Source organism: Trichosurus vulpecula, chromosome 3 (assembly GCF_011100635.1).
Source record: "Trichosurus vulpecula isolate mTriVul1 chromosome 3, mTriVul1.pri, whole genome shotgun sequence".
Lineage (NCBI taxonomy): Eukaryota > Metazoa > Chordata > Mammalia > Diprotodontia > Phalangeridae > Trichosurus > Trichosurus vulpecula.
In genome coordinates this window covers 23,488,863-23,513,370 of record NC_050575.1, presented here as the reverse complement: position 1 = coordinate 23,513,370, position 24,508 = coordinate 23,488,863, and the positions used below count along the sequence as shown (strand labels likewise).

Below are 24,508 nucleotides of genomic sequence, written 5' to 3'. Positions count from 1 at the left end.
TATGTGTGTATACATACACACACACACACACACACACACACACACGAACGTATGTATGTGAGCATGTACATTGAGTATATGCATATATACATATATGCACATACATATATCTCATCCTTCCATGCTTCCATATATGTGTGTATATATATGTATATGTATATACACATATGTAACTTATATGTGTGTTTGTATTATGTATATGTGAATGAATATTTGTGCATATATTCATAAATATGTATACCAGGACTTATATTGGCCTTTAATGGCACAGCAGTTGTATGTGGAAGCTGACTAACTCAACAGGGAGGGTTCTGGGTAACTGGTACCACTCAATAATATATAGCAGCAGATTGACAGGCATTTGTTTCAAACTAAGGCAAATGGTTTATGTGGGATCTTTTCAAATTAGTCAATAAACATTTATTAAGCACCTACTATGTTCCAGACACTGTGCTAAGTTCTAGGGATAAAAAGAAAGGTAAATGACAGTCTCCACTTTACAATATCATGGGGAAAGCCAATAAGTCATTTGCCTAGACTAGAGACAAGGGAGAGAACTTGGATTTTGTAAGGTTGTTATTTCTGGCCAGTTCTCAGTTAGGTCATCACTAGTGCTGGGGATCCCAGTAGTATCAGTGGGAAAACGTGCCTAATGATTTTTTTTATTTAAATTTAAATTTCCAGGAAAAGAATACTGAAAAAAAAACCACAATAGTAGGAAATGGGAAAGCTGAGCAATTCAGGAGCTGAAGTGGGAAAGGGAAAAAAAGTAGATAAGGTCAGGAAAAGCTATGTCCTCCAATGCTACGTTTCAACATTGGGGAGGGGAGGAGAAAGAGGGGTTAAGTACCTAAACGTGCCATGCACTGTGCTAAGTGCTTTGTAAATATCATCTCACTTGATCCAACCAATGACCCTGAAAGCTAGGTGCTCTCTACCCATTTTACAGTTGAGAAAACTAAGGTAGACAAGGTTAAGTGACTTACCCAGGGCCACACAGCTAGTAAGTGTCTGAAGCTGGATTTGGAGTTGGGTCTTCCTGAGTCTTCCTGATTCCCGGCTCAGTAGTTTGGGGACAAGGGATATTATAAAAACCTGTGATTTCATTCATGTCGGGAAACCTGGCAAAGCAGGGTGTCGTAACTCATTTTCACTGATTGTTTGACTCATTCAACATTTAAAAAGTATTTTAAGTGCCTGCCCTGTACAAGGTACTGTCATCCTTGTCTACTTTGCGGTTTGCTAAACAGTCAACAAACATTACCTCCAGGGGCAGCTAGGTGGCACAGTGAGTAGAGCACCAGCTTTGGAGTCAGGAGGACCTGAGTTCAAATCCGGCCTCAGACACTTGACACACTTACTAGTCGTGTGACCTTAGGCAAGTCACTTAGCCCCAATTGCCTTGCCTTCCCCCCTCCAAAGAAAAAACCCATACATTACCTCCTTTGATCCTCAGACAACCTTATGAGATAGATATCATCTCACATGTCCTCATTTTACATGTGAGGAAATTGTGCCTGAGAAAAGTTAAGTGATTTCTCTACAATTGTGCAACTAACCAAGTTAAACTCAGGTCTCTTGCATCTCTCCAAGTCCCAAGCACTTTCAGTCACACCACAATGACCCTCTAGAAGGAGGGAACTAACACATGATTCCCAGACAGTCCTTCAAAGACACCCAGGTAACCCCTTGAATATCTCGCTGGATACTCATGTTGATTAGTAATGTCTCCATCTGGTCTGAATATTCCTAAAGCCTCTTTAAAGTTTAGATACACCCACTAGCCAAGAGTTTCTCATTAGGAAACATGTGGAGGGAAAAATTCAGAGTTTTTCTTTTCTTAATAAAAGAAAAGCAAATCTTAATGTAAAAAATACTTTTTATGGAAAACAATATTTTCTAAGATTTTTTTGATCATCATTATGGAATTGACAGCTTCTGAAAACAAAAGAAATAGCCCATAAGAACTAAACCCCAAACTCAATTACAGGTTTATTCCTGAATCCCCACGATGGCTGATATCTCAAGGAAGATTTAAAGAGGCAGAAGATATCATCCAAAAGGCTGCAAAAATGAATAACGTGACAGCACCAGTCGTAGTATTTGATCCTTTGGAGGTAAGCATTCATGGGCATTTGCCCTTCTCTGTGATGCCAACCATGTACTCTTAACTCCATAACATATCATTAATCTCCTCATACCTAAACATGTATTGAGCTTTCACTAAAGAAAAGGCCCTAAACTTGGTGCTCCAAAGATAACTCGACACAGGTCTTTCACATACAAACACACACACACAGACATACATATATGTGTGTGTATACGTATGTATGTGTATATATATATATATATGTATATATATAAAATTTTCCCCCAATTACATGTTAAAACAATTTTTAACATTTGGTTTTTCAAAGTTTTGGGTTCTACATTCTATCACTCCCTGCCTTCCTCTTCCCCTCCTACCTCCCTGAGATGGTAAGCAATCAGACATGGGTTATACATGTCCCACATATAATCTAATGGGAGAAATAGGGTAAACCAATAGGTAACCAACACAAAGTGGTTGTCATGTCATCAAAAGCCAATGATTACCAAAAGAGTGGAATAGAGGCTTTGATGTGCCTGTCTGACTCTATCCACAGAACATCTAAATTTTCATTCACTCATTCAACAAACATTAAGCATGTGCCTTCTTCAAGGCACCTGTGTATTGCTATACAGATAGGAAGACAAAAAATGGTCCCTGTCCTCAGGGATCTTTCATTTTATTGGGCCCATAAGAACACATTGATGAGGGTAATGTAAGATTTGGAGGAATTTGTAAGGGTTTGTGCCTAGTTTGGCATAAAATTGGGAAGGCTTCCTGGAGATTGGAAATGGTGGGTTTGGAGTTGCATTTGAAGCATGAAGGTACTAAGGACATAAGTTTTGTTGCATTTTGTTGCACTCTGTTCCTCCATGTTTAGGAAGTATCAGAATCTTGTGATGTTTCTCGAATCACATAGGGAGGGAGGTAGTATGGTAGCTAGCTAGAGTCCTGGGTTTGGAGGCAGGAAGACTTGATTCCAAATTTTACCTCACACACCTCTTACCTGTATGACACTGGGCAAGCCATTTCATCTCTCTTAGCCTCAGTTTCCCTCACTATGAAATATAAATAATAATGGTACCCGACTCACGGGTCATTGTGAGGATTAAATGATATATTCTAAAGCTCTTGGCAAGCTGTGTAAATGTTAGGTATTGTTATCGTAGAGTTAGAGCTGGAAGAGCATCGAGCCCAACCTCATTCTATAGATGGGGAAACCCAATCTCAGAGAAGTCAAATCACTTGCTCAGGGTCACACAGCTAGTAAGATGAAATCTGAACCACAGCCCTTCTGCCTCCAAGTCCAGTGACCCCTCCACTGTGGCAAGCATAGAACCACACCCACGACATCTGAGTTGATAGATGTGGTTCTAGGATCATAAAGTCATTTAGATTTAGATCTGGGAAGGTATCTTAGAAATCATCTAGTCACCACTCATTTTACAGTTAAGTCAAGCCGACAAAGCACTGATTTAAGTGCCAGCTCCGAGGGTAAATTACTTGCCTGAGGTCAAACAGATGGTAACTGGCAGTGCTGGGATCTTGTCAGCATCCATTAGAGGTTCAGAGGCCTAGGAAGGTGGATATTTCTATGCAGTGATTCTGGATTCATGGTCACAGACGATGGGAAGCTTCATAGAGCTCAAGCTCCCCAGGGTTGGTCCATTTTCCCAAATCATACTTGAAATAATCATTCCACTTAACCAGCCCACCTGAACAGGCATTGTTAGTGGCTTTTGATGACATGACAACCACCTGGTGTTGATTACCTGTTGGTTTTCCCTACTTCTCCCATTAGATTATATGTGGGACATGTATAACCTACATCTGATTGCTTGCCATCTCAGGGAGGTAGGAGGGGAAGAGGAAGGCAGGGAGGGATAGAATGTAGAACCCAATTCAAAAAGTATCTATTGAGTAAATAATAAGTTCTTAGCACACCTATGCTAGGGAGACAGAAGGAGTCCTATGTCCCTGCTCTTGATGAGCTCCCAGTCCCCTGGAGGAGCCATGAAACAATTATGGAACCACGTACAATTTAGAATGATCAAATGCTAAATGGAGTAAGTTAAGGACCAACAACACAAATGTGGCAGAGAGGAGATGGGACCACCCTGTTCCAGGAGGACGCCAGATTAAGTAGGCGTCACTGTATATTCAAGAATCTTCTTTCCTTTATCTAATCTCAAAATCACCTCCATTCTTTTAGCTCCGGGAGCTAACGCCTCTACAGCAGCAAAAGGTATACATCCTGGATCTATTCAGAACTCGTCACATCGCCGTGATCACCATCATGTCTTTGATGCTGTGGTAAGTGTCCAGACTGACCTGAAAATGCATGTCTACTACAAAGAAGCTCCTGGGCTTGTTTGGGGTTGGTTTGCTTAAGTCAGGGGAAGCAGTAGGCACTAGGGCTGGAATCCATATCAGTGACAAATAAGAATAGTGTTACTCTAAGTGATTTTGGAATTGACTCAATTCACTTGCTGGAGTTTGACAACGATGAATATTCAGGAACGTTATACAAGGCCCTGATTTTAAGTGACAAAGCAGGCTGCTAGAACTGTGCCCCATTACTAGAAATTAGGCCTTTGGCCTAGGGTGCCAATGGCCCAGAGTGCCAACATGGTGGGAGTCCAAGGGAAGCAAGTGAAGAGGGGAAGAAGAGTTCATTCTAGGCGCACAGCCCCAGGGTCCTGAGGCCTACCTTCCCCCTCAACGCTGAAAGCTGGGCCAGACTCTCTGGGCAGTGGGTCAACCCCTCTCCCAGAGCGCCTGCCCCACTACTCCCTCTCCTAAAACCCTGCAACTCAAATTGCCTTAGGTACATTCATTCCTAGTTGCAGCTCTGCCATGACTCATCCCAAATGAGTCTTCTCAACTCCTTTGAAATTAGGAACAAGATGACCGACCTGACTGGCATCAGGGCCAGGGCTGTTAGTTTTGAAGCTAACTCCAGATCTATACTAGAAACCACACTATTGGATCAGAAGAAACCAATCTAAGACTCCCCAGTGCCAAAATTTGATATGCTCAATGATGTCATTTTAGGGTGATTTAAAAATATACTTGCTAAAAATGACCTTAGGCCTGAGAGTAGGATCCGATAGTGAAGACTGCTCCCTCTGAGAAATAGGATAAAGGAGGAGAGCAGACCAAAGCTACCAGGACAACGAGAAGTAGATGACTATTGGAGCAAAAAGATCCCAGTCGCATCTACTGCATTTCAAGCGCTCGTCACTCTCAGATCTTCCCAAAGTTTAATCATTTATATTATATATAATTTATAGATTTATGAAAAACTTCCAGATCATATTCTGATGTGACTATAACATCTACTGTTGCTACTACTACCATGACTACTGTTGTTATTATTCAGTTGTTTCAGTCATGTCCAACTCTGACCCCATTTGGGGTTTTCCTAACAAAGATACTGGACTGATTCGCCACTCCCTTCTCCAGTTCATTTTACAGATGAGGAAACTGAGGCTGACAGGGTTAAATCAGTTGCCCAGAGTCACACAGCTGGTAAATGTCTGAAGCCAGATTTAAAATCAGAAAGATGAGTCTTCCTGACTCCAGGCCTGGCACTCTATCCACTGCAACACCCAGCTGTCCCATGACTACTGCTGCTGCTCTCCATTTTTTTTCAGTTTAGAAATAAATATAACATTCCATGGAAAATAACTATATATTTAGAAAACTTTGAGGGATATGTATGCTAAGAGGGACTGTCTTTATTAGATGGCTAAATATGTTTCTAAATCTAGACAAATTATCATATGCATGTCACCAAAAGCCAAGTTGCTAAAGGATGCACCTGAGATTTGTAATTTTCCTTTTTCTTGAAAGTGTCCTCTGAAATATCAAGAAACCACCATCATCATCTCTGAAGCATTATGTCCCACAGGACAAAATCTAAGTCTATTGGTCCATATGTTTCGTTACACATGTAAAGATCCATTTTCATTTCATAGGACCTATTTTTTTGAACACCAAAAGCACACAGACCTTGACTCCTCTACAAGTTGGGCCCCTTCCAAAGTACTAAAAGGAGGGGTGATCCCTAGACAGTTTTACAATAGACACTTGCCAATTTTACAGTACATCTACTTTTAGGCTGCATTAAAACATCTGTGCCTATGAACAAACAATTCCTCAATTAAGCATTTAAATAGTGTTGCAGAAGACTTTGAGTGGGAAAAGTGCAAGATTAGGAACCAGAAGACCTAGGACCAACCTCTACTTCTACTTACCTCGGTCACTCAAGTTCTCTGGGTTTCAGTTTCTTCACCTATAAAGTGAGGGAATTAGTCTAAATTAGGCCTTTGTCATTCTATCCACATGATTCTATGATCCTCTCTTCAGGTAGTCCAAAGGGCAGATTAGAGAGAGCAAAATGATTGGTGTGTCCTTAAATGACTCTTCATGGTACAGGGTGTCCCACAAGTCTTAGTGCAGCTTGAAGCTTCAATAGTTTTATGCTATTCATAACTCAATCACATGACCTATAAGATGACATGCCTTCAGAAGAACTGAAGCTTTTTAACGTCTTCTATTTTCTGCTAAATTATTTTGTTATAGCTAATGGGATTTTCAAGGCATTTGAAAAGTTTTTCCACAGAGGACACACTTGGGATTCATCTTAGTTCTGTCCCAAATCAATGTCTACTTTTAAAGTAATACAGTTTTGAGTTCAGGCTTCAGGGTTGAACAAATATCTTAAATATTGTCCGCAGGGAAAGGAAGGAAGGAAAGAGGGAAAGGAAAGGAAAGGAAAGGAGAGGAGAGGAGAGGAGAGGAGAGGAGAGGAGAGGAGAGGAGAGGAGAGGAGAGGAGAGGAGAGGAGAGGAGAGGAGAGGAGAGGAGAGGAGAGGAGAGGAGAGGAGAGGAGAGGAGAGGAGAGGAGAGGAGAGGAAAGGAAAGGAAAGGAAAGGAAAGGAAAGGAAAGGAAAGGAAAGGAAAGGAAAGGAAAGGAAAGGAAAGGAAAGGAAAGGAAAGGAAAGGAAAGGAAAGGAAAGGAAAGGAAAGAAAGAGAAGGGAAAGGAAGGGAAGGGAAGGGAAGGGAAGGGAAGGGAAGGGAAGGGAAGGGAAGGGAAGGGAAGGGAAGGGAAGGGAAGGAAAGGGAAGGGAAGGGGAAAGGAAAGGAAGGAAGAAAGGAAGAAAGAAACAAAGAAAGAAAGAAAGAAAGAAAGAAATGAAGGAAGAAAGGAAGAAAGGAAGGAAGGAAAGAAGGAAGGAAGAAAGGAAGGAAGAAAGGAAGGAAGGAAGGAAGGAAGGAAGGAAGGAAGGAAGGAAGGAAGGAAAGAAGGAAGGAAGGAAGAAGAGAGAAAGAAAGGAAGGAAGGAAGGAAGAAAGAAAGAAGAGAGAAAGAAAGAAAGAAAGAAAGAAAGAAAGGAAGAAAGAAAGGAAGGAAGGCAGGCAGGAAGAAAGGAAGAAAGAAAGAGAGGGAGGAAGGGAGGAAGGGAGGAAGAAAGAAAGAAAGAAAGAAAGAAAGGAAGAAAGGAAGAAAGAAACAAAGAAAGAAAGAAAGAAAAAGAAAGAAAGAAAAAGAAGGAAGGAAGGAAGGAAAATAAAAATACATAGATGAGAGAAGAAGGAATTTCAGAAGCAAATATGACAAGCAGGCCAGTACCATGTTAAATCGGATATATACTTTTTAAAAACCAAGTTGTACACAATTCATATACAATTGTCCCAGTTTCATATATAATCCTCTTTTTCTTTTCTTCTCTGTATATGGAAATGCTCATATTTGTAACATTAATAATATAAACAGTAAAAAACAAATGCAACAAAGCACCATTTTCAAAAATTGTCCATATGTTTAGGATCTCCAGGTGATCCTAGTGGTGGTATGGAAGGTGAGGGGAAGAAATAAGCATTTATAACATAGTGCCTCCTATGTGCCAGGTACTGTGCAAGCACTTTACAAACATTATCTCATTTGATCTTTACAACCCTGTGAGATAGGTGCTATCATTGTCTCCATTTTACAGTTGAAGAAACTGAGGCAAACAGAGGTTAAGTGACTTGCCCAGGGTCACACAGCTATTAAATATCTAAGGCTGGAATTGAACTCAGGTCTTCCTGACTCCCTGCCCAGCCCTAGAAGAAATTAACAATAAAGCTCAAAGATAACAGAGATGATATGTGACATTTGTAGATATTGGGATTAAATAAATCCTAGAATCCTAGACACAAAGTATCTCACTATTTTTATTGTGCTATACTTTCAGAAAGACATATTAGAACCCTTCCCTGCAGAACTGTATTATACCCTTTTTTTTAAAAAAAGTATTACAAACTTTACAAGCATTAGCAAACACAAACAATGAAGGAGCAAAGTCTTAAAGAAGAGAAAAAAAACCTTTAGCATTTAATAAAGTGTTGCTAACCGAATTAACAAGTAACTCATAAACAGAAAATGGGTTTGACCTGTGTCCCCTCTCCCAGTCATCCTGGAGGTTTGCTACCTTTGGCTTTGTTCCTTCTTTAAATAGAGCGGTAGGCCATGTGTTTACAACTCTGATTCTTCAGCTCTTGACTAACATCACTTGGTGTAGCTCTTCTATCTCCTCATATTGATTGCTTTTCATAGCGCCACAATGTCCCATAACATTAATGTGCCATAGTAATTTTAGTCATCGTCCAATCCTCAACCAGATGAGCTGGAGGTCTTTACTACATCAATAAAGCAGTTGTGGATATTTTTGGACAGAAAGATCATTTATTCCTTTGCACAATGTTAATAGGATAAAGTTCTAGAAATGTAATTTCTGGGTCAAAAGGTATGATTGACTTTGGGACTCTTACTGTTAGTGTCAAATTGCCCTAAAAATCATTTGCACCTGTTGATGATTTAACCAATAATAATAGAGTATCTGCTTGTCCGCAGCCTTGCAACATTTATCTTTGACTATTTTTGCCATTCTAGACTCTGTGGAGTATTATCTTAAAGTTGTCTCTAAGTGAGTTTGCTGGATTATTGGGGAATCTAGTAATTTTTTCATATGGCTATTAGTAATTTTATTTCCTAGATTGGATTATACCTGTAAGAAAATCTCTGAGACCAATAATTTACCAGAGTCACTTGTTTGGTTTAACTGTCTATATACAGTCCACGTGAATTTTCATTAGCAGATTTTTTTAAATTTAATTTTTTAAATTTAATTTAAAAACTCAAATCTCACCAAATTTGAATGGTAAAAGAAACTCCAGTTTTGGGGAATTAAATGTGTCTAATCCTATTCCTAAGGACATGTGCTTTCTAACCTAACATAGATTTGTTCTTACATCCACTTACATAGCGATCAAAAGTTCTAATAGTTCTCTCACTAAGGATGTTTTTCATACATTCCTCAGAATTTGGAGATACTCTGTTTTCTGTCTCATCATGTGCTTTATAGAAACAATTTATATATAGCAGAACCTTCAGAATGTAGTTATTTTCTCCCCCATGGAACAGATTCTAATTGAAAGTAAACTGTAACTTGAGCAACCAAGAAGGGAAGGAGATAGAGGATTTGGCCTAGAGTCAAGAAAACCTAAGTTCAACTCCAGCCTCGGACATGGACTAGCTAAGTGACCTTCAACAAGTTCCTTGACCTCTCTCTTCCTCAGTTTCCTATAAATGAGCGTAATAAAGCACCTATCACCCAGAATTATTGTGACATTCAAATGAGATGATGTTTACAGAGCCCTCAGCACACAGTACTAGGTGCTATATAAATGGTCATCTTTATTATCTTTTTATAACTACCACACAATGTGCAGCCCACATTTTATGGAACTAAGAAGCAATATGGGCCTTTCATTCTCCTCGCCTCACAATGAGTTTCACTCTATGTCTGAATTTAACTGTAAGTAGGCCTTCCTCTATTACCCTACTACCTACGTATTTCTATCTTTCGGTATACGAATGAACTCTAGGCTATTTCTTTATTTTACTTGTGTGGCTGAAAAACTCCTGCTTGAATAATAGTGATAAAGGATTGACATTCTATAGGGTATCAAGAAAGTCTGATATTTCCAATCCAACTAGTCCCAGAATCAATAGGTTGTTGAAGTGTTAGCCATAAAGTGCCTCTGGAACCAATCCTTGACTGAAGTGAGGTTGGCGTGGTTCAGCCCCCTTCATCCTTTTCTTCCCCTCTGTCTTTCAGGATGCTAGTGTCAGTAGGTTACTTTGGTCTCTCTCTCAACACTCCTAATTTGCACGGAGATGTCTATCTGAATTGCTTCCTGTCTGCTGCCATTGAAGTCCCTGCCTACGTGATAGCCTGGCTGCTGCTCCGAAAACTGCCCCGACGATATATCATTTCTGGGACACTATTCCTGGGTGGAGGGGTTCTCCTTTTCATTCAGCTGGTACCCACGGGTGAGTTTATTTTATCTCATACACTAGAGGTGTACATTTAGTCCATACATACTTATGTACTAAATTAAATCAAACCTTTTTTTTCAGGCCATCGAAAAGTCATATATACTACATATGTCCTTGTAGTTTACTTTCTTTGAACCTCCTAGCAAAACAAATGAAATTAATATCCTTTGCCACTAGAGCACCATGAAGTTAGTCTTGGTTTTAGATATGTGAGTGATGATTCAATTCAATCCAATTAAACACATATTTATTAAAGACCTACTATGTGCAAGTTTATCACGACAGGCACTGGAGATACAAAGACAAAATGGAAATAGTCCCTGTCTTCAGGACCTTTTACTCTGTTGGAAGGATATATTTGTTCAATCAGTATAGGAAGCAGTGAAGGCAAATGGAGGCAGGAGGAGCCAGGAAAAGTATTTATGGAATATTTGATGAAGATTCAAATGTTTTCATTTGGAGGAGGAGAAAGGAAGGTTACATAGAGGAGATGGCATGGGAGCCTATCTTCCTAGATAGGATCTACCTCAAAATGAAAGAGTTTATTGCAGGCACCAGTGCCTCCCAGGCTTATTTCAGGAAGAAATAATAAGCCACTTTGATCAGAACATTAAGTACATAGAGGGGAGTGATGTGAAATAAGGTCAGAAATGTAGATTCAAGTTAAATGCCAGACTTAGGGGTTTATATTCAGCTCCTTCCAATTACAAGAATAAATTGACCTTTCTAGGTTTCCCTGTACTCTTATGTTTGTATTTCAAAGTTCTTATTCAGCTCTTGTCTTTTTGTTAGAAATGCTTAAAAGTCATCCTCTATTCTGTGAAAGATCTGCACCACACCCCCATAGGCTGATACTCAGGTCTTTATCATTTGTTGTAAGTCTATATCTTTTGCCTTTTGGAATGTTATATTCCAAGACCTCCTCTCATCTTTAGTGGAAGCTGCCAAGTCTTGGGTGATCCCAACTATAGTTCCTTAGTTCCTAAAATATTTTTGGATGCTTGCTGGATTTCTTTTTTAATGAGGAAGCTTTGGAGTTTTCTTTTGGGGGCTCCTTTTAGGAAGTGATTGGTGAATTCTATCTTTACATTGCCTTCCAGTTCTAATAGATCTGGATAGTTTTCATTTATGATTTCTTGAAATATAGTGTCCAGGCTTTTTTTGGTGAGTGTGGGAATCATGATTTTCAGGAAATTGGATGATTCTTGAATTATTTTGACCTGTTTTAGGTCTATTGTTTGTTTGTCTGTAACAGATATCTTACATTTTATTCAATTTTTAAAAATCTTCTGATTTTGTTCTAATATTTCTTGCTGTGGTGTGGAGTCATTGATTTCTATTGTGTAGTCTAGTTTTCAGTCCATTACTTGGACAAAGTTTACCATTTTCTGTTCTAAACAATTTTTTCTTTCCTTTCCTAATTCTTTCCTCCAAAGTTTTTATATTTTTTTTATCATTTACTTCTTTTCTTCTAAATATTCACGGAGTCCTTATGAAAAATCTATTTTCCTTTGAGTTTCTGCAGTTATTCCTGTTATTTGCTTCTTGTTTGGAGAGATTTACAAATCTATAACAATTTTTAATTGTGGTCAGTGTTTTATTTGACTTACCTCTCCAGCTTTCAGTTCCTGAACTAAGGCTTTGTGCTAGGGCCAGGCTCTGATTCCTGGTGTGCTTCTGTATGAGGTGGGTGGTCCTTGATCTTGCTATGTCACCTGGGTTCTTGTGTTGACTTCCACCTCCCACAGTTAGGACTCTGTGGATTTTTGGGGTGCAGAGTTCTGAGTCTTCTTTAATGTGTTAAGACAGAGTGCTAGATGATATTGGAGCCCAGAGGCCTGGGATGTCCTAGTCTGAAAGCTTCCATGTCATTGGTCAGGCCTTCCAAGGCCCCTACCCTCAGGCTTTCTTGGGGTGGCCCTCCACTCTTTTTGACTCTGGACATAGAGTCCTGCAGGCCTCATGTGTCTCTCTACTGGTATGATATTGGCTTATTGCCTGTTCTGCACTCGCATTGACTTTACCGACATTCTTTTTTCCTATTGCCAGTGGGCTTCTGTCTGGCTTTTTGTGCATTTCCTGAGTGACTACAATCTATGTATGTATGTATGTATGTATCTATCTATCTATCTATCTATCACTATTATAGTTTCTCATTTGATTTCTTGATGATTATTCAGTTTGGTACAAATTTCAGGTTTTTGCTTAGAGTAGGTTTTTGGGAGCTGGCCTGCCTTGCATCCAAACAGCCATCTTCATAACCATTCCCTCTTAGTGGCTGAGGTAGAGAGGAAACAGGGATCATAAGAGTTGAGAAGGTGAAACTAGGATTCTATCACATTCAAAAGGACATCAACATGAATACTGAAGTCACTAGGGATCAAGGTAGGGCATTGAGCAAAGAGGAAGACTTGGGAGCCAGAGACTAAAATCACTGAGAAAGGAAGGAAGACATGACAGCCATACTTGGACAGTATGATATAGACAGATGGAGTAAATTTAAAATATCAAGAGATAGCTGAGTAATGGTGGCAGAAGGAAGGCCTCAAAGTGGTGATAGGGAACGAGAAGAATGTTGAATGATCCTCTTGGCCCATTATGTTGCTGGGCAGAAGAGAAGAATGAACCAGCGCTGAAGAGAGCAGCAAGGGACAGGGTTTGTTAGGGAGAAAACCATATTTCTGTGAGCACCACAATTGAATCAAACAAGCTTTTATTGAGTACCTACTGTGTGTGAGGCACTGTGCCAGGTGTGGAAGATACAAAGACAAAAATAAAAATAGTCACTCTACTCAAAGAGCTTGGCATTGGATTCATGAGGCTATGAGCCATAGCCCTGTCTGGTCAGCACTGTACAGAACTCACCAATCCCAAACTGGATCCCTTTTTGTCATTCTTTAGAGCCCTGCTGCCCACACAGGGCTAAAACAGTAGTGTTCCTGGAAGCCAGCCTCTACCCACGTCCACAGAGCACACTGTCTACAACTTGGGGGACCTGGGCTTCCCAAGGGCTCTCATGGTCCAGAGTTCCTCCCAAAAGAATGTGAGAAATACATCCAGGATGAAGGAGAAATTTGTGAATGATAGAATGGGAACACCAGACAACCCAGTGGAAGAGAAGAGCAAAGGAGAAAATAAGGATTGGGAGGAATAGGTCTGGGCTGAATAAGGAGAAATAGCAGGGGAATCTTGCTTCAGCAGATTGGAACTCTGAATCCCAGGGACTAGAGGAGCAGGAAGTAAGAATTTGCTAGCCGTAGAGCTGAGATAATACCAAGTATGAAAAAAGGCTAAATAAGTCTAAGTAAGCATCAAATGTTTATTACAATTTAGATGTGAAAGTGTTTCTGCTTCTGGTATCTCCCAAGTGGAACCCTCGGTGGATTTACTGGAGGATGGAAGGGTCAAGGGTAATGATGATCTGGAAGGTCTTGCGGTAGGGAAGGCCTCAATCCCAGGTGGCTGCTTCAGTCTTCCATCCCTCTTGCCCTCAAGGGATATCCTTTCAGCAATGTGATGATGATGATGATGCCTGGAACAATGGCAGCCAACTCACTTCACCTCTGCTTCGACCGGGATCCCTTAGGTCAGGGCTGTCAGCTACAGCAGAGCTCTCAATAAAATGGCAAATCAAAATATTGCTTCAATAAAAACCTAAGGTTGGACAGCCCTGCCTTAGGTTAACTGGAACAGAGACAGGAGGGTCAATTGCACCCGCAGCTGGAGAAGTTGTGTGGTAAAGGGCCTTTAGAGCTGCCATTTTATTGTTATGGAGTTATAAAGTCTCACCTTTCACCTACTTAGATAAAACAGTCTCCCACAGAAGGAGAATCTGATTAGGAGATTATTTAACTATGTAATGATAGCATTTTGCACACAGCTACTTGGAATATTAAAGGATCTCCCTGAACCCTTAGATGTTCTCTGGGAATCAGAAATGCATGATCCTAAAACTGAGCTCTGCTTCCATATCTGTTTCTCACAGATGCATGTGGTAGCATGGGAAACTGGGATTTGAAGTCAGAGGACTGGGGATTCTGCCATTTGCAAGCTCTGTGACCTTTGGCAAACCCTTCGCCTCTCTGGGCCTCAGTTTCCTCATCTGTAAAATTAGAGAGTTTGATAATGTGGCTTCTAAGTTCCCTTCTAGCCTGAAATAATGATCTCTGTAAAGGTAGTTTCAATCTCATGACCTTGGACATGGCTTTATGAAGTAGTAATAAAAGAGACAGCTAGGTAATGCATGGAGAGAACACTGGGCTTGGAATTAGGAAGACCTGAATCCAATCCTGCTTCAGATTAGCTCTATGACCCTGGGCAAGTCATTTAACCTGTCTACACTGGTTTCCCCATCCCTAAAATAGGGATGATAATAGCACCTACCTCCCAGGGTTGATTTAAGGACAAAATGAGATAACATTTATAAAGTGCTTTGTAAACCTTAAAGTACTATAGAAATGCTAGTTATTATCATTAATGTTATGACATTAATTGTGAGAGATAATAGGGCGTACAAGCTCCAGCTTAGGTTCAGCAATTCGCTGGCCAAGTGAGGCCTTCACAAAGCTAAGTATCAAATACAACAAATTTCAATGATAAGCGTATTTATCCTTTCATTTTCATGTTACACAGCTAAGCACAGAATTAAAATGTTAAGACTTTAAAGAGTCTTGCGTAGAGCTACGTATCTCTATCAATATATCTATATAGATGGAGCTAGTCTGCATAGTTCCATCTTTAAAGCCAGCATAGAAAGGAAAGGCCCTTCTCTTTGGGGGTTGTTATTTGTTTAATTAACTACATTAACTCACTCATGACCTAGCCTGGAACTATTTGTGACAAATGCACAGAAGCTGTACAAAGGTCACCTAAATCATAAGGGATACGGGATTAGAGCAGTACAAAGTACAAAGCAATCTTTCTTTGTCATCCCTGATCATGTCCAATGATAGGTAACCCCAGAAGAAGACTCCACTATATAAAGGGTGATCCAAAAGTCTTTTGAGACACCCTGTATCATTTGTTTCTTTTTAGCATGACGGAAAACAGCAGCTGACTTTCCACCCAGAGGGGAATGTATGAAAAGCTTCTTTAATTAATAGGAAATATACAAAAACAGCATCTAAATAGGAGGGAAAGGAAATTGGAGCTAGACAGTTACCTCTAAAACTCACATAATCTCATTGGATCTGTTTTCCAGAATACCATTTCCTGTCCATTGCCTTAGTGATGCTAGGAAAGTTTGGAGTCACTTCTGCCTTCTCAATGCTCTACGTCTTCACAGCTGAACTCTACCCAACCCCCGTCAGAAACATGGCGGTGGGTGCCACTTCCATGTCCTCCAGAGTGGGTAGTATCATTGCCCCTTACTTCGTTTATCTTGGTGAGATTTTTACTTATGACTTGTTCATTCTTTCCGAGCCAAGAAAAATTCAAATATTAAAGTGGTTAATCTCTGAGGGTTTTTTTTTCTATTTTGATGCTTTAAAAAATGTTTTTATTGATGACTTTTGACTTTGCAGCAGTCATTTCTAGAAACACTCACCTTCCCCCTTCTGGTTTAAACTTTAAACATTAAAGAAAAACAGTTAAAGTAAAAATATCTGATGCAAACTATGTCTGACAGTGTATACAATATTTTGCCCTAGTTACTCTCCTATCTCTCTGTCATGAGGCAGGTGTGTTTTATTATGTGTTCTCAATCAATGCCTTCTGTTTTTGCATCACAATCATTCCTGTAAATTGTCCTCCACCTAGTAAGTCTTCACTATAACAAATCTGTAAAACAAAAACTGATGCTCTGACTTCATGTGACAGTGTTTGCAAGACTCTGCATCCATAGTCCCATGTCTCCAACAAAAAGAAGGAAATATATTTCCATGAGGTTTTTTGAGTTTCCATTTATCTGTTTCCTTATTTTCATTTTATTTCCTTCATTTTAATAGTGATTTTCCTGAACAACATTAGATATTGGATTTTCAAAATTTTACTACATTTACAATGCTTATAATTTGTGCATTGCTGTCAACCACTTGCCCCTACTCTATTTTCTCCAGGGGAACAACTAAGTGGCGTAGTAGACAGAGTGCTAGGTCCCAGCTTCCTGAATTCAAATCTGGCCTCAGATACTTACCAGTTGTGTGACCCTGGGCAAGTCACTTGATGCTGTTTGCCTCAGTTCCTTAAATCTAAAAAAATGAGATGGAGAAGGAAATGGCAAACTACTATAGTATATTTGCCAAGAAAGCCCTAAATGAGGTCACAAAGAGTCAGACACGACGAAATGACTAAACCAAAAAAAGTTCTCCCCCCCTTGTTTCAGTAGATGGGGGCAGTGCTGAGTTCACTCAAGTTCCTCCACTAAAAGAACAGTCTGTTTCACATGGATGACTGAGTGCCAGCTTACATGGAGGCTCCCAAGGGAATGCAAAATTAAGCAAGTAAATGATTATGGAAGTCCAGAGGTTCCACTGAGGCTGCCAACGTGGAAATGACATTTCATACCTTCTTTTTGGCCTTTGAAGAATTTTAAATCTGAACCCGTAGTCTCAAATTCTGCTGATGTCCTAGCAAGGAATCTCCGTATGTAGCACCCACAGAGGCCTCATCACGAGCAGTCTCCTTTGATTAAGCTGAATCAGCAGTGTTGTATGCAGAAAAGTTTCCTGCACTGGGTGGAAGGTGGGCCTAGATGAATCCGAAGGTTCCTTCCAACTCTAAGGTTCTGGTTCTATGATTCTCATTTTCTACTAGGTGATTATGACAGGATCCTGCCCTATGTTCTCATGGGCAGCCTAACTGTGCTCATCGGCATCGTTACCCTGCTTTTCCCAGAAAGCCTTGGAATGGCGCTACCAGAAACCTTTGAACAGATGCAGAAGGTAAAAGGGTAGGTAGATTTGATCTAGACTCTGCTAACGTCAAAATAGAGCTGTTATATCACTCAGATGTGTTTTTCACCTGATAAAGTTATCAGGGCTGAATGGGGGGTCTGTTGTCTGTTTGACTGATTGGCTATAGGTATATATAAAAGCATTCTACGTCATTCATCTCAACTAAGTGGTACAATGCCTGACATATTATAAGTGCTTGGTAAATGTTTGTTGTTCTTCAATCATGTCCGGCTCTTCATGACCCAGTGGACCATAACCTGTCAGTATTGTCCATGAGGTTTTCTTGGCAAAGATACTAGAGTGGTTTGCCATTTCATTCACCAGTGGATTAAGGCAAACTGATATTAAATGACTTGCCCAGTGTGAAACAGCTAGTAAGCGTCTGAGGCTGGATTTGAACTTGGGTCTTCCTGATTCCGGGCCCAGTGTTCTATCCACTGAACCACCTAGCTGCCTCAATGTTACTAACTGACGATCCTCATAAGGTCCCCATCGGGTAAATTTTACAGGTATCAGTCTCTCCATTTTATTTAACTAAGGCTCAGAGAGGTTGTGACTTTTCCATAATTAAGCAAAGTGCAAAAAGCAGAATTCAGATGTGGATCCTTTTTGACGCCTTTCCATTATTCCATGCAGTCATTTGAAACATGACTGGCCCATTTCCTTTTCCATACATAGCCTGGATGCCATCTATTATTCTACTTCTTACTTGAAAGTCATGTGGATGGCCTAATCACACCCACAGTGTGATCCATTGTTCAGTGGGTCAGTCACAACTTCGATTTTTCTGATCGAAGACTCTCAGAGTTGGAAAGCTACTGGTGATCTCTTGATTGTCAAATCCAATAACCTTTTTCTCCGTTTTCGTTCTGAGCTCTCTGTAGCTTTGAACACTGTCAGACACTCTCTTCTCTTTGATACTCTCTTCTCAGTAGGTTTTTGGTATATCACCTGGTTCTCTTATCTGACCACTCCTTTTCAGTTTCCTTTGGTGGATCTGGATCTAGATTAAGCCCACTATAGGTGCTCCACAGGTCTCCTAGGCCCTCTTCTCTTCTCCCCTCTGCACTGCTTCCCTTGGTGATCTCATCAGTTCCTGTGGATTCCATTTTCTACTGATGATTCTCAAATCTACTTATCTAGCCCTAACATCTCCCCTTAAGTTCCAGTCTCACAGCCCCAACTTATTAGACTTTGAACTGGATGTTTTGCATCAATATGGCTAAAACTGAACTCGTTATCGTTCCCCCCAAACCCTCCCCCTTCCAAACTTCCCTCTTACTGTCAAAGGCACTGCCATTCTCCTAGAGACTCAGGCTCACAACCTAGGTACCATCCTTAGTGCCTCATTGTCTCTCACCACCCATATCCAATCTGTTATCGAGTCCTGTTGATTTCACCTTTGCTTTGACATCCTTTTCTCCTCTGCTACTGCCACCACCCTGGCACATGCCCTCATCACTTCAAGCATGGACTACTGCAATAGTCTGTGCTTGGTCTGCTTGCCACAAGCCTCTCCCCTCTCTAGCCATTCAGCCCGACCAAAGAGATCTTCCTAAAGTTCAGGTCTGACCACATCACTCCCCTACTCAATAAACTCCACTGGCTCCTTATCATCTCCAAGATTTTATATTAAATCTTCCGTTTGATGTTCAAATCCTTTATAACCTAGTCCCATCCCTACCTTTGCAGTCACCTACCATCTTATACTACCACTACCACCTCATATTCTCAAGTGAAATGGGCTCCCTTGCAGTTCCTTAAACAAGACATGTGATCTCCTAACTATGGACATTTTCACTTGTCCTGCAATGAGCTCCCTCCTCATCCCTACCTGTTGGCTTCCCTAGCTTCCTTCAAGTCAAAGCCACCCCAGCTAGCTGATTTTAAGTTCAGTTTTCTGTTCCACATCCTTTCTACAGTAATTTCAACAAGTGGTCTTCAAGCCTTTGTTGAAGATGCCTAGAGAGGATGAAACCACAGCTTCCTGAGGTGGTCCATTCCACTTTTGGATAACTATCATTATCATATAATGTTTTTCATTATATAAAGCCTACATCTAGGGCCTACAATTTCCACCCAGGGCTTGTAATTCTTCCCTCACAGGTCAGGTACAATTCACAGAATCACGGAAATTCACAATCTCCCTATTTGTCTTGAATTTCAATTTCTTTTAAGCAATTTTGTTGATCTTCACAGTTCAAAGTCTTTCTACTTGAAGGAGAAAATAGAAACAAAATAATGATGGAATAGTTCTGATTTCTTTCAATCATGCATTTTCCTCATTCCATCTACTGCAAAAGTCTTTTCTTTGGTCAACATCTTTTCACTCAATATATTTGAAAAATTCTATTTTATTTTCCTCACCTTTAATTGATTACCTCAATTCACTAGGAGCTTTTGGGCTCTTGATACCATTCCAACATGACCATATCATGTTTTTGTTTTTGTTTTTTCCTTATCTACTCTGGCTTCCATCTTCTATGAACACCTTTTTAAGATCTAAGGTGATCATTGCATTCTTGTGGTAAACACCATTTCATCTCTTGCTGATATTGATAGAGAAGAACTCTCCCACTCCTCCCCCCACCACACACACATATACACACAGACACACAGACACACAGACACACACAGACACACACACACACACACACACACCTTTCTAGTCTTATATCTTACTCCCAGTAACAATGGCCTCCTTGCTATTTCTAAATGCATTCTAAATCTCACCTCCAGACATTTTTACTGACTGTGCCCAATGCCTGGAATGCTCTCTCTCCTCATCTCTGCCTCCATCTCATGAAATGACTCATTATAATAAATAAGCAACCATACTCTTTTTAGACCGAATAAATACTATGGGTCAAACATGTATGTTACTATTTTTCAAATGGATTAGCTGCTGTTATGATTAACATAATACAAATTCATTTAAAAGTATTGGTGAATTCGTAATAAACCATCACGAAAACAGAAAGGGATAGCATAGTACTGTAGACTACTTTGTAATCTTTCTGTTTCTCCTGATTTGTCTTTAAATTTCATTTAAAATTCATCACTTGTACTTATTTACTCACTGGCTCAATCCCACACATGTTATCCCAATTATATGCACATTGTAATTCAGAGGAGGAGAAGGAGAAGGAGGAGTAATGAATGTTAAATCAATATAGCACTAAGCTACACACAAAGAGACTTATCACCAGCAGATTGGACACTAAGTAGTGAATTTGGGGGCTGTGATGACAAAGGGGATCTTTGCATACGTTGTTGGACTAGATGAGACGGTCCCTGAAGTCTCTTCTGTCTCTAAAATTCTGTGACTATGACTTATGAAATATTTAAGACAAGAGGGAAATTACTAAACAAATTTAATTTTATTAAGGAGAAGTTTTTTTCAGTTTCAGATCCAAGAAAAAACCAAGGAACTCCACTGGGAGAGAGAAGAATTCCAAGGTTTTCATAACTGCATTCTGATCAACTTCTGTCACATTTGGTAAACAGAGGTCTCTGAGACTGAGGAGAAACCAAAGCATATCCTGCCAGAAAGGACTACCTGATGGAAAACACAAAGAGAACCCCATTATTGTCAATATCTTTGCCATATGTTAAACTAAGGTACTGCTATTTCTGATATCTTGTCTTGTCAGCCAGAATCAAAATATGTTTCTATAGAATTCTCAAATGCAGTGGCTTCATTTACATCCATGAAGGAGGTCCACAATGCTTTTTGAGGATGTGATAGCCAAGAAGTGAAATGCTCAGGGTGTCTCACTTATTTTTAGACAGGCAAATACCACCCACATTAGAAACATTTCAGAAGTTAAAGGCAGGAATACAGCTTTGGGTACTGAGAGGTGTCTGGGGTTTATTTATTTTTTTTCAATTGAAGCTGCACTTCCAATGTAGTTATTTCTAAAGCAAAAGCATTTGGCATTCCCTATGAAGTAGAAAGAGTTTCATAGTATTCCTACCCTCAATATTTGATGTACACTAACGTAAGAATCTTTTATCCTCGTATTTGAAGACATCTTTAAAAACATTAACTTCACTTCCCAGATAGCCCACTTGAAATAAACTAATGGTAAAAGTCCTTATCATTGTACAGGTAAGTCATAGAGGTAAAGAAGCTGGTCAAAGTGACTCAGCTGCTATTACCCAGAATGGAGCTAGGAGGATAGTCCTTGGCATCATAGGCCAGTACCAGCATCCTCATAGAGTACATTCTCATAAAACTCCACATTTTTCAGGTTTCAATTTGAATATGAAAATAATCCTGTTGTATTAGACTTGTTTACAAATCAGATATTTCTATTGTATATTAGGAAAAGTTTGAATAAAAAGTGCATTGCCAAGTCATCCCACTGGCATGGATGTTACCATACTAGTGTTCACTGTTCGTGGCAAGAATCTGACCTAAGCATATTTTAAAATGGAAGCTGCTCAAAGCTAGAAATAGGTTTTTGGTTTTTTAAAAAAAATCATTAAAAACATCTCTTTTCCAGAAATGGCTTTTCTGTCCTTGAGCACTACTGTCCAGATGTGCCCCCATCTTTCTGACTGTACATTGTCAATGATAGGCATCAGGGTTTACCACTGGGTAAACTGATTAAGTTAGCACTCCTGCTAAGGTGCAAAAGTTTGCATTCATTTGATGTAGGCTAGCCTACACATTAAACAATCAGACTGGAAATGCCAGTGTTCCTACTCAGTCTTTACATGGTCTTGTCTCTGAAAGCTGCTGAAGACCAAATCCTTGTTATCTAAGAATTGTCTACACACATTCCTCTTTAAAATATAGTTTTTCTGAAGAAAAATACATAAATGCTTCAAGCATCATTGCAGTAAGCTGACTCATCTTACTCCCCACAATGTGTAATGCTACAGGGTATATGGAATAAACCACTAATGGCCACTAGATTTTTTATTTTGACATGCTTTCTGTAGCTCCTGAAAAAAATTTTCTTCAACAGAGAAATGTCCACATAATAAACCACTAATGGCCACTAGTTTATTTATATGTCCTCAGTGGCTCTTGAAAAGAATTATCTTCAACAAGAAACTTTCCAGGTCTAAGTACTTTTCAAAGGAACCTCTGATTTGGCATCTAGACGAGCTTTTTTGATCATTTAAAGATGCTCACTTCAACATCTTTGACATTGATATTAATTATTAAACTCCTTAAGAGAGGATTTTTTGGAGGGTACTATTAGTATATGTGTGTATAGTATTGACACACTGAACCTATTGCACATTATTACAAATGTAATTTTAAATATATTAAAGTATTTTATAAATCTCATGCCTCTTGTGGAGCAAAAAAACTTACATATGCATTTTTAAATGTTTGGTATTGTGGGGGTTTCCCCCATTTTCACTCATTCACTTTATCATTCAGTCTCATATATTCTAGAAGGAAAAATCTGTCTCCTCTGGGCCTTTAGGCTTCTCTCATTTAATTCAGTAAGCATTTATTAAGCTCTTAGGGATGTATCATGTGTATAATGACTGTCAAAGAGCAAAGGATTTATTCAGCAAGGCCCCCATGCTGCTGTTTCATTTATGTAGTGTGGTTTTTTAAAATTATGGTTTGCTTCCTGAAAATTATATATGGTCAAGAATATAAAGTGAAACAATCCCTGAGAAGTATTTTTGTAAAGGTCATAAAGCATTCCCTAGCCAAGAATGTCTTGAATTTTAAACTGTGTCAGTGATTTCAAGATGGTACGATATATAGAATGTATAAGTGCCTTAAACTTTCCTGTATTCTTCAAAGATTATAAATGTTAGAGCTGAAAGGGACCTAGAGATTACCTAGTCCAGTCCCTTCATTTTGCTGATGAAGATACTGAGATAGAGTTGTGACTTGCCCACAGTCACTTAGCTAAAGACTAGAAGAGACCTTAGAATTCATCTAATCCAACCTCCCCTTCCCCTGTTCTGCAAATGACTAAGCTGAGGTCTAGAGAGGTGAAGTGACTTACCAAGGTCCATATAGCTATTAAGTATCCAAAGTGGGTTTAAAACCTGACTCTGGGGCAGCTAGGTGATGCAGTGAATAGAGGACTGGCCCTGGAGTCGGGAGGACTTGAGTTCAAAGCCAGCCTCAGACACTTGACACTTACTAGCTATGTGACCTTGGGCGAGTCACTTAACCCCAATTGCCTCACCTCTCTCCTCCCAAAAAAAAAAACAAACCTGAAAATCTCAACGGTATCTACTGCAGTGCACTGCCAGCTCAGCCAGGATTCAGACTGAGTCTTTTGATTCCAAATGTACTAGAACAAGGACAGATATCACTAAGAAATTATTTCATTTCATTATAACCTTCTTTCGCTTTCTTTGGAAACGTCTGTTGCTTTGTATTTGAACATTGGATACTACAAATTAGTAAAGAGTAAAATGTTTCTATTTCTATTGCCTGATGATGTATTTATTTAAATTTTGTTTAAACCTTTACTGCTCTTTCCCCTAGAACGAGGCACAACCACCCCCCTCACCCAGGCCTGTAAACACAAGTCCAAGGGTTATATATTTGTATATTAGCAGTTTGTATATATGTTTATATATTGTATGTTTGCATATTAGTAGAATATGTTTGTATATTAGCAGACGAAGGGGTCTCAATACTGTCCTCTGTAGAACAAATCAGTCCTGCGAGAATTTTAGAAGCCATGATTTAAAGGGAGTCACCACAAATCCAGTGTCATAATTCCTTCTTTATCTCCTCTATACCCCAGTTTGATCTCATTCTGAATTCTTCCTTAAAGTATCAAGACACGGCGAATTAGTTGTTGGTCCAGAAAGCACATCACGGAAGCATACGTTTCATCAGGGTTTTTAGTATGTCAATTTTTTTTTGCTTTAAACATTGCTTCCCACTTAAAATGAAAAGGTCAATACTGTCTATTTTACTTCTAAGGTCATTTTAGTATATTTTCAAGTTCTTCATATCTTTAAAGCAAATTATAATTTAGGTAACTGCTGAAGAGAAGATATTCATTAAAATCATGTTCTGGGAGTACATGAGGAGTCCACAGCATCTCTTTCTCTGGAGGTCATGATCTCTGCAGATCAAGAATTGAAATCCCAGGAATTTGATAGGTGTAGGTCCTGGGGCTGATCCAGATGAAT

At 39.6% G+C, this 24,508-nt stretch overlaps 1 protein-coding gene across 2 annotated transcripts in view; it reads left to right on the top strand.

Moving 5' to 3' along the window:
• Positions 1-23,184, top strand: part of SLC22A4 (solute carrier family 22 member 4) — an 81,349-nt gene extending 58,165 nt beyond the window's left edge. The window contains exons 5-10 of one of the 2 annotated variants that reach the window (XM_036751972.1): positions 1,991-2,117; positions 4,302-4,402; positions 10,258-10,472; positions 15,679-15,861; positions 17,232-17,359; positions 20,776-23,184. In XM_036751972.1, the coding sequence (XP_036607867.1) occupies positions 1,991-2,117; positions 4,302-4,402; positions 10,258-10,472; positions 15,679-15,861; positions 17,232-17,359; positions 20,776-20,874 (853 nt within the window). In that variant the 3' untranslated portion in view covers positions 20,875-23,184. Of the gene's footprint in view, positions 1-1,990; positions 2,118-4,301; positions 4,403-10,257; positions 10,473-15,678; positions 15,862-17,231; positions 17,368-20,775 lie in introns of both variants that reach the window. The other variant, XM_036751973.1, reaches the window with a different exon arrangement.
• The last annotated feature ends 1,324 nt before the right edge of the window (positions 23,185-24,508 follow it).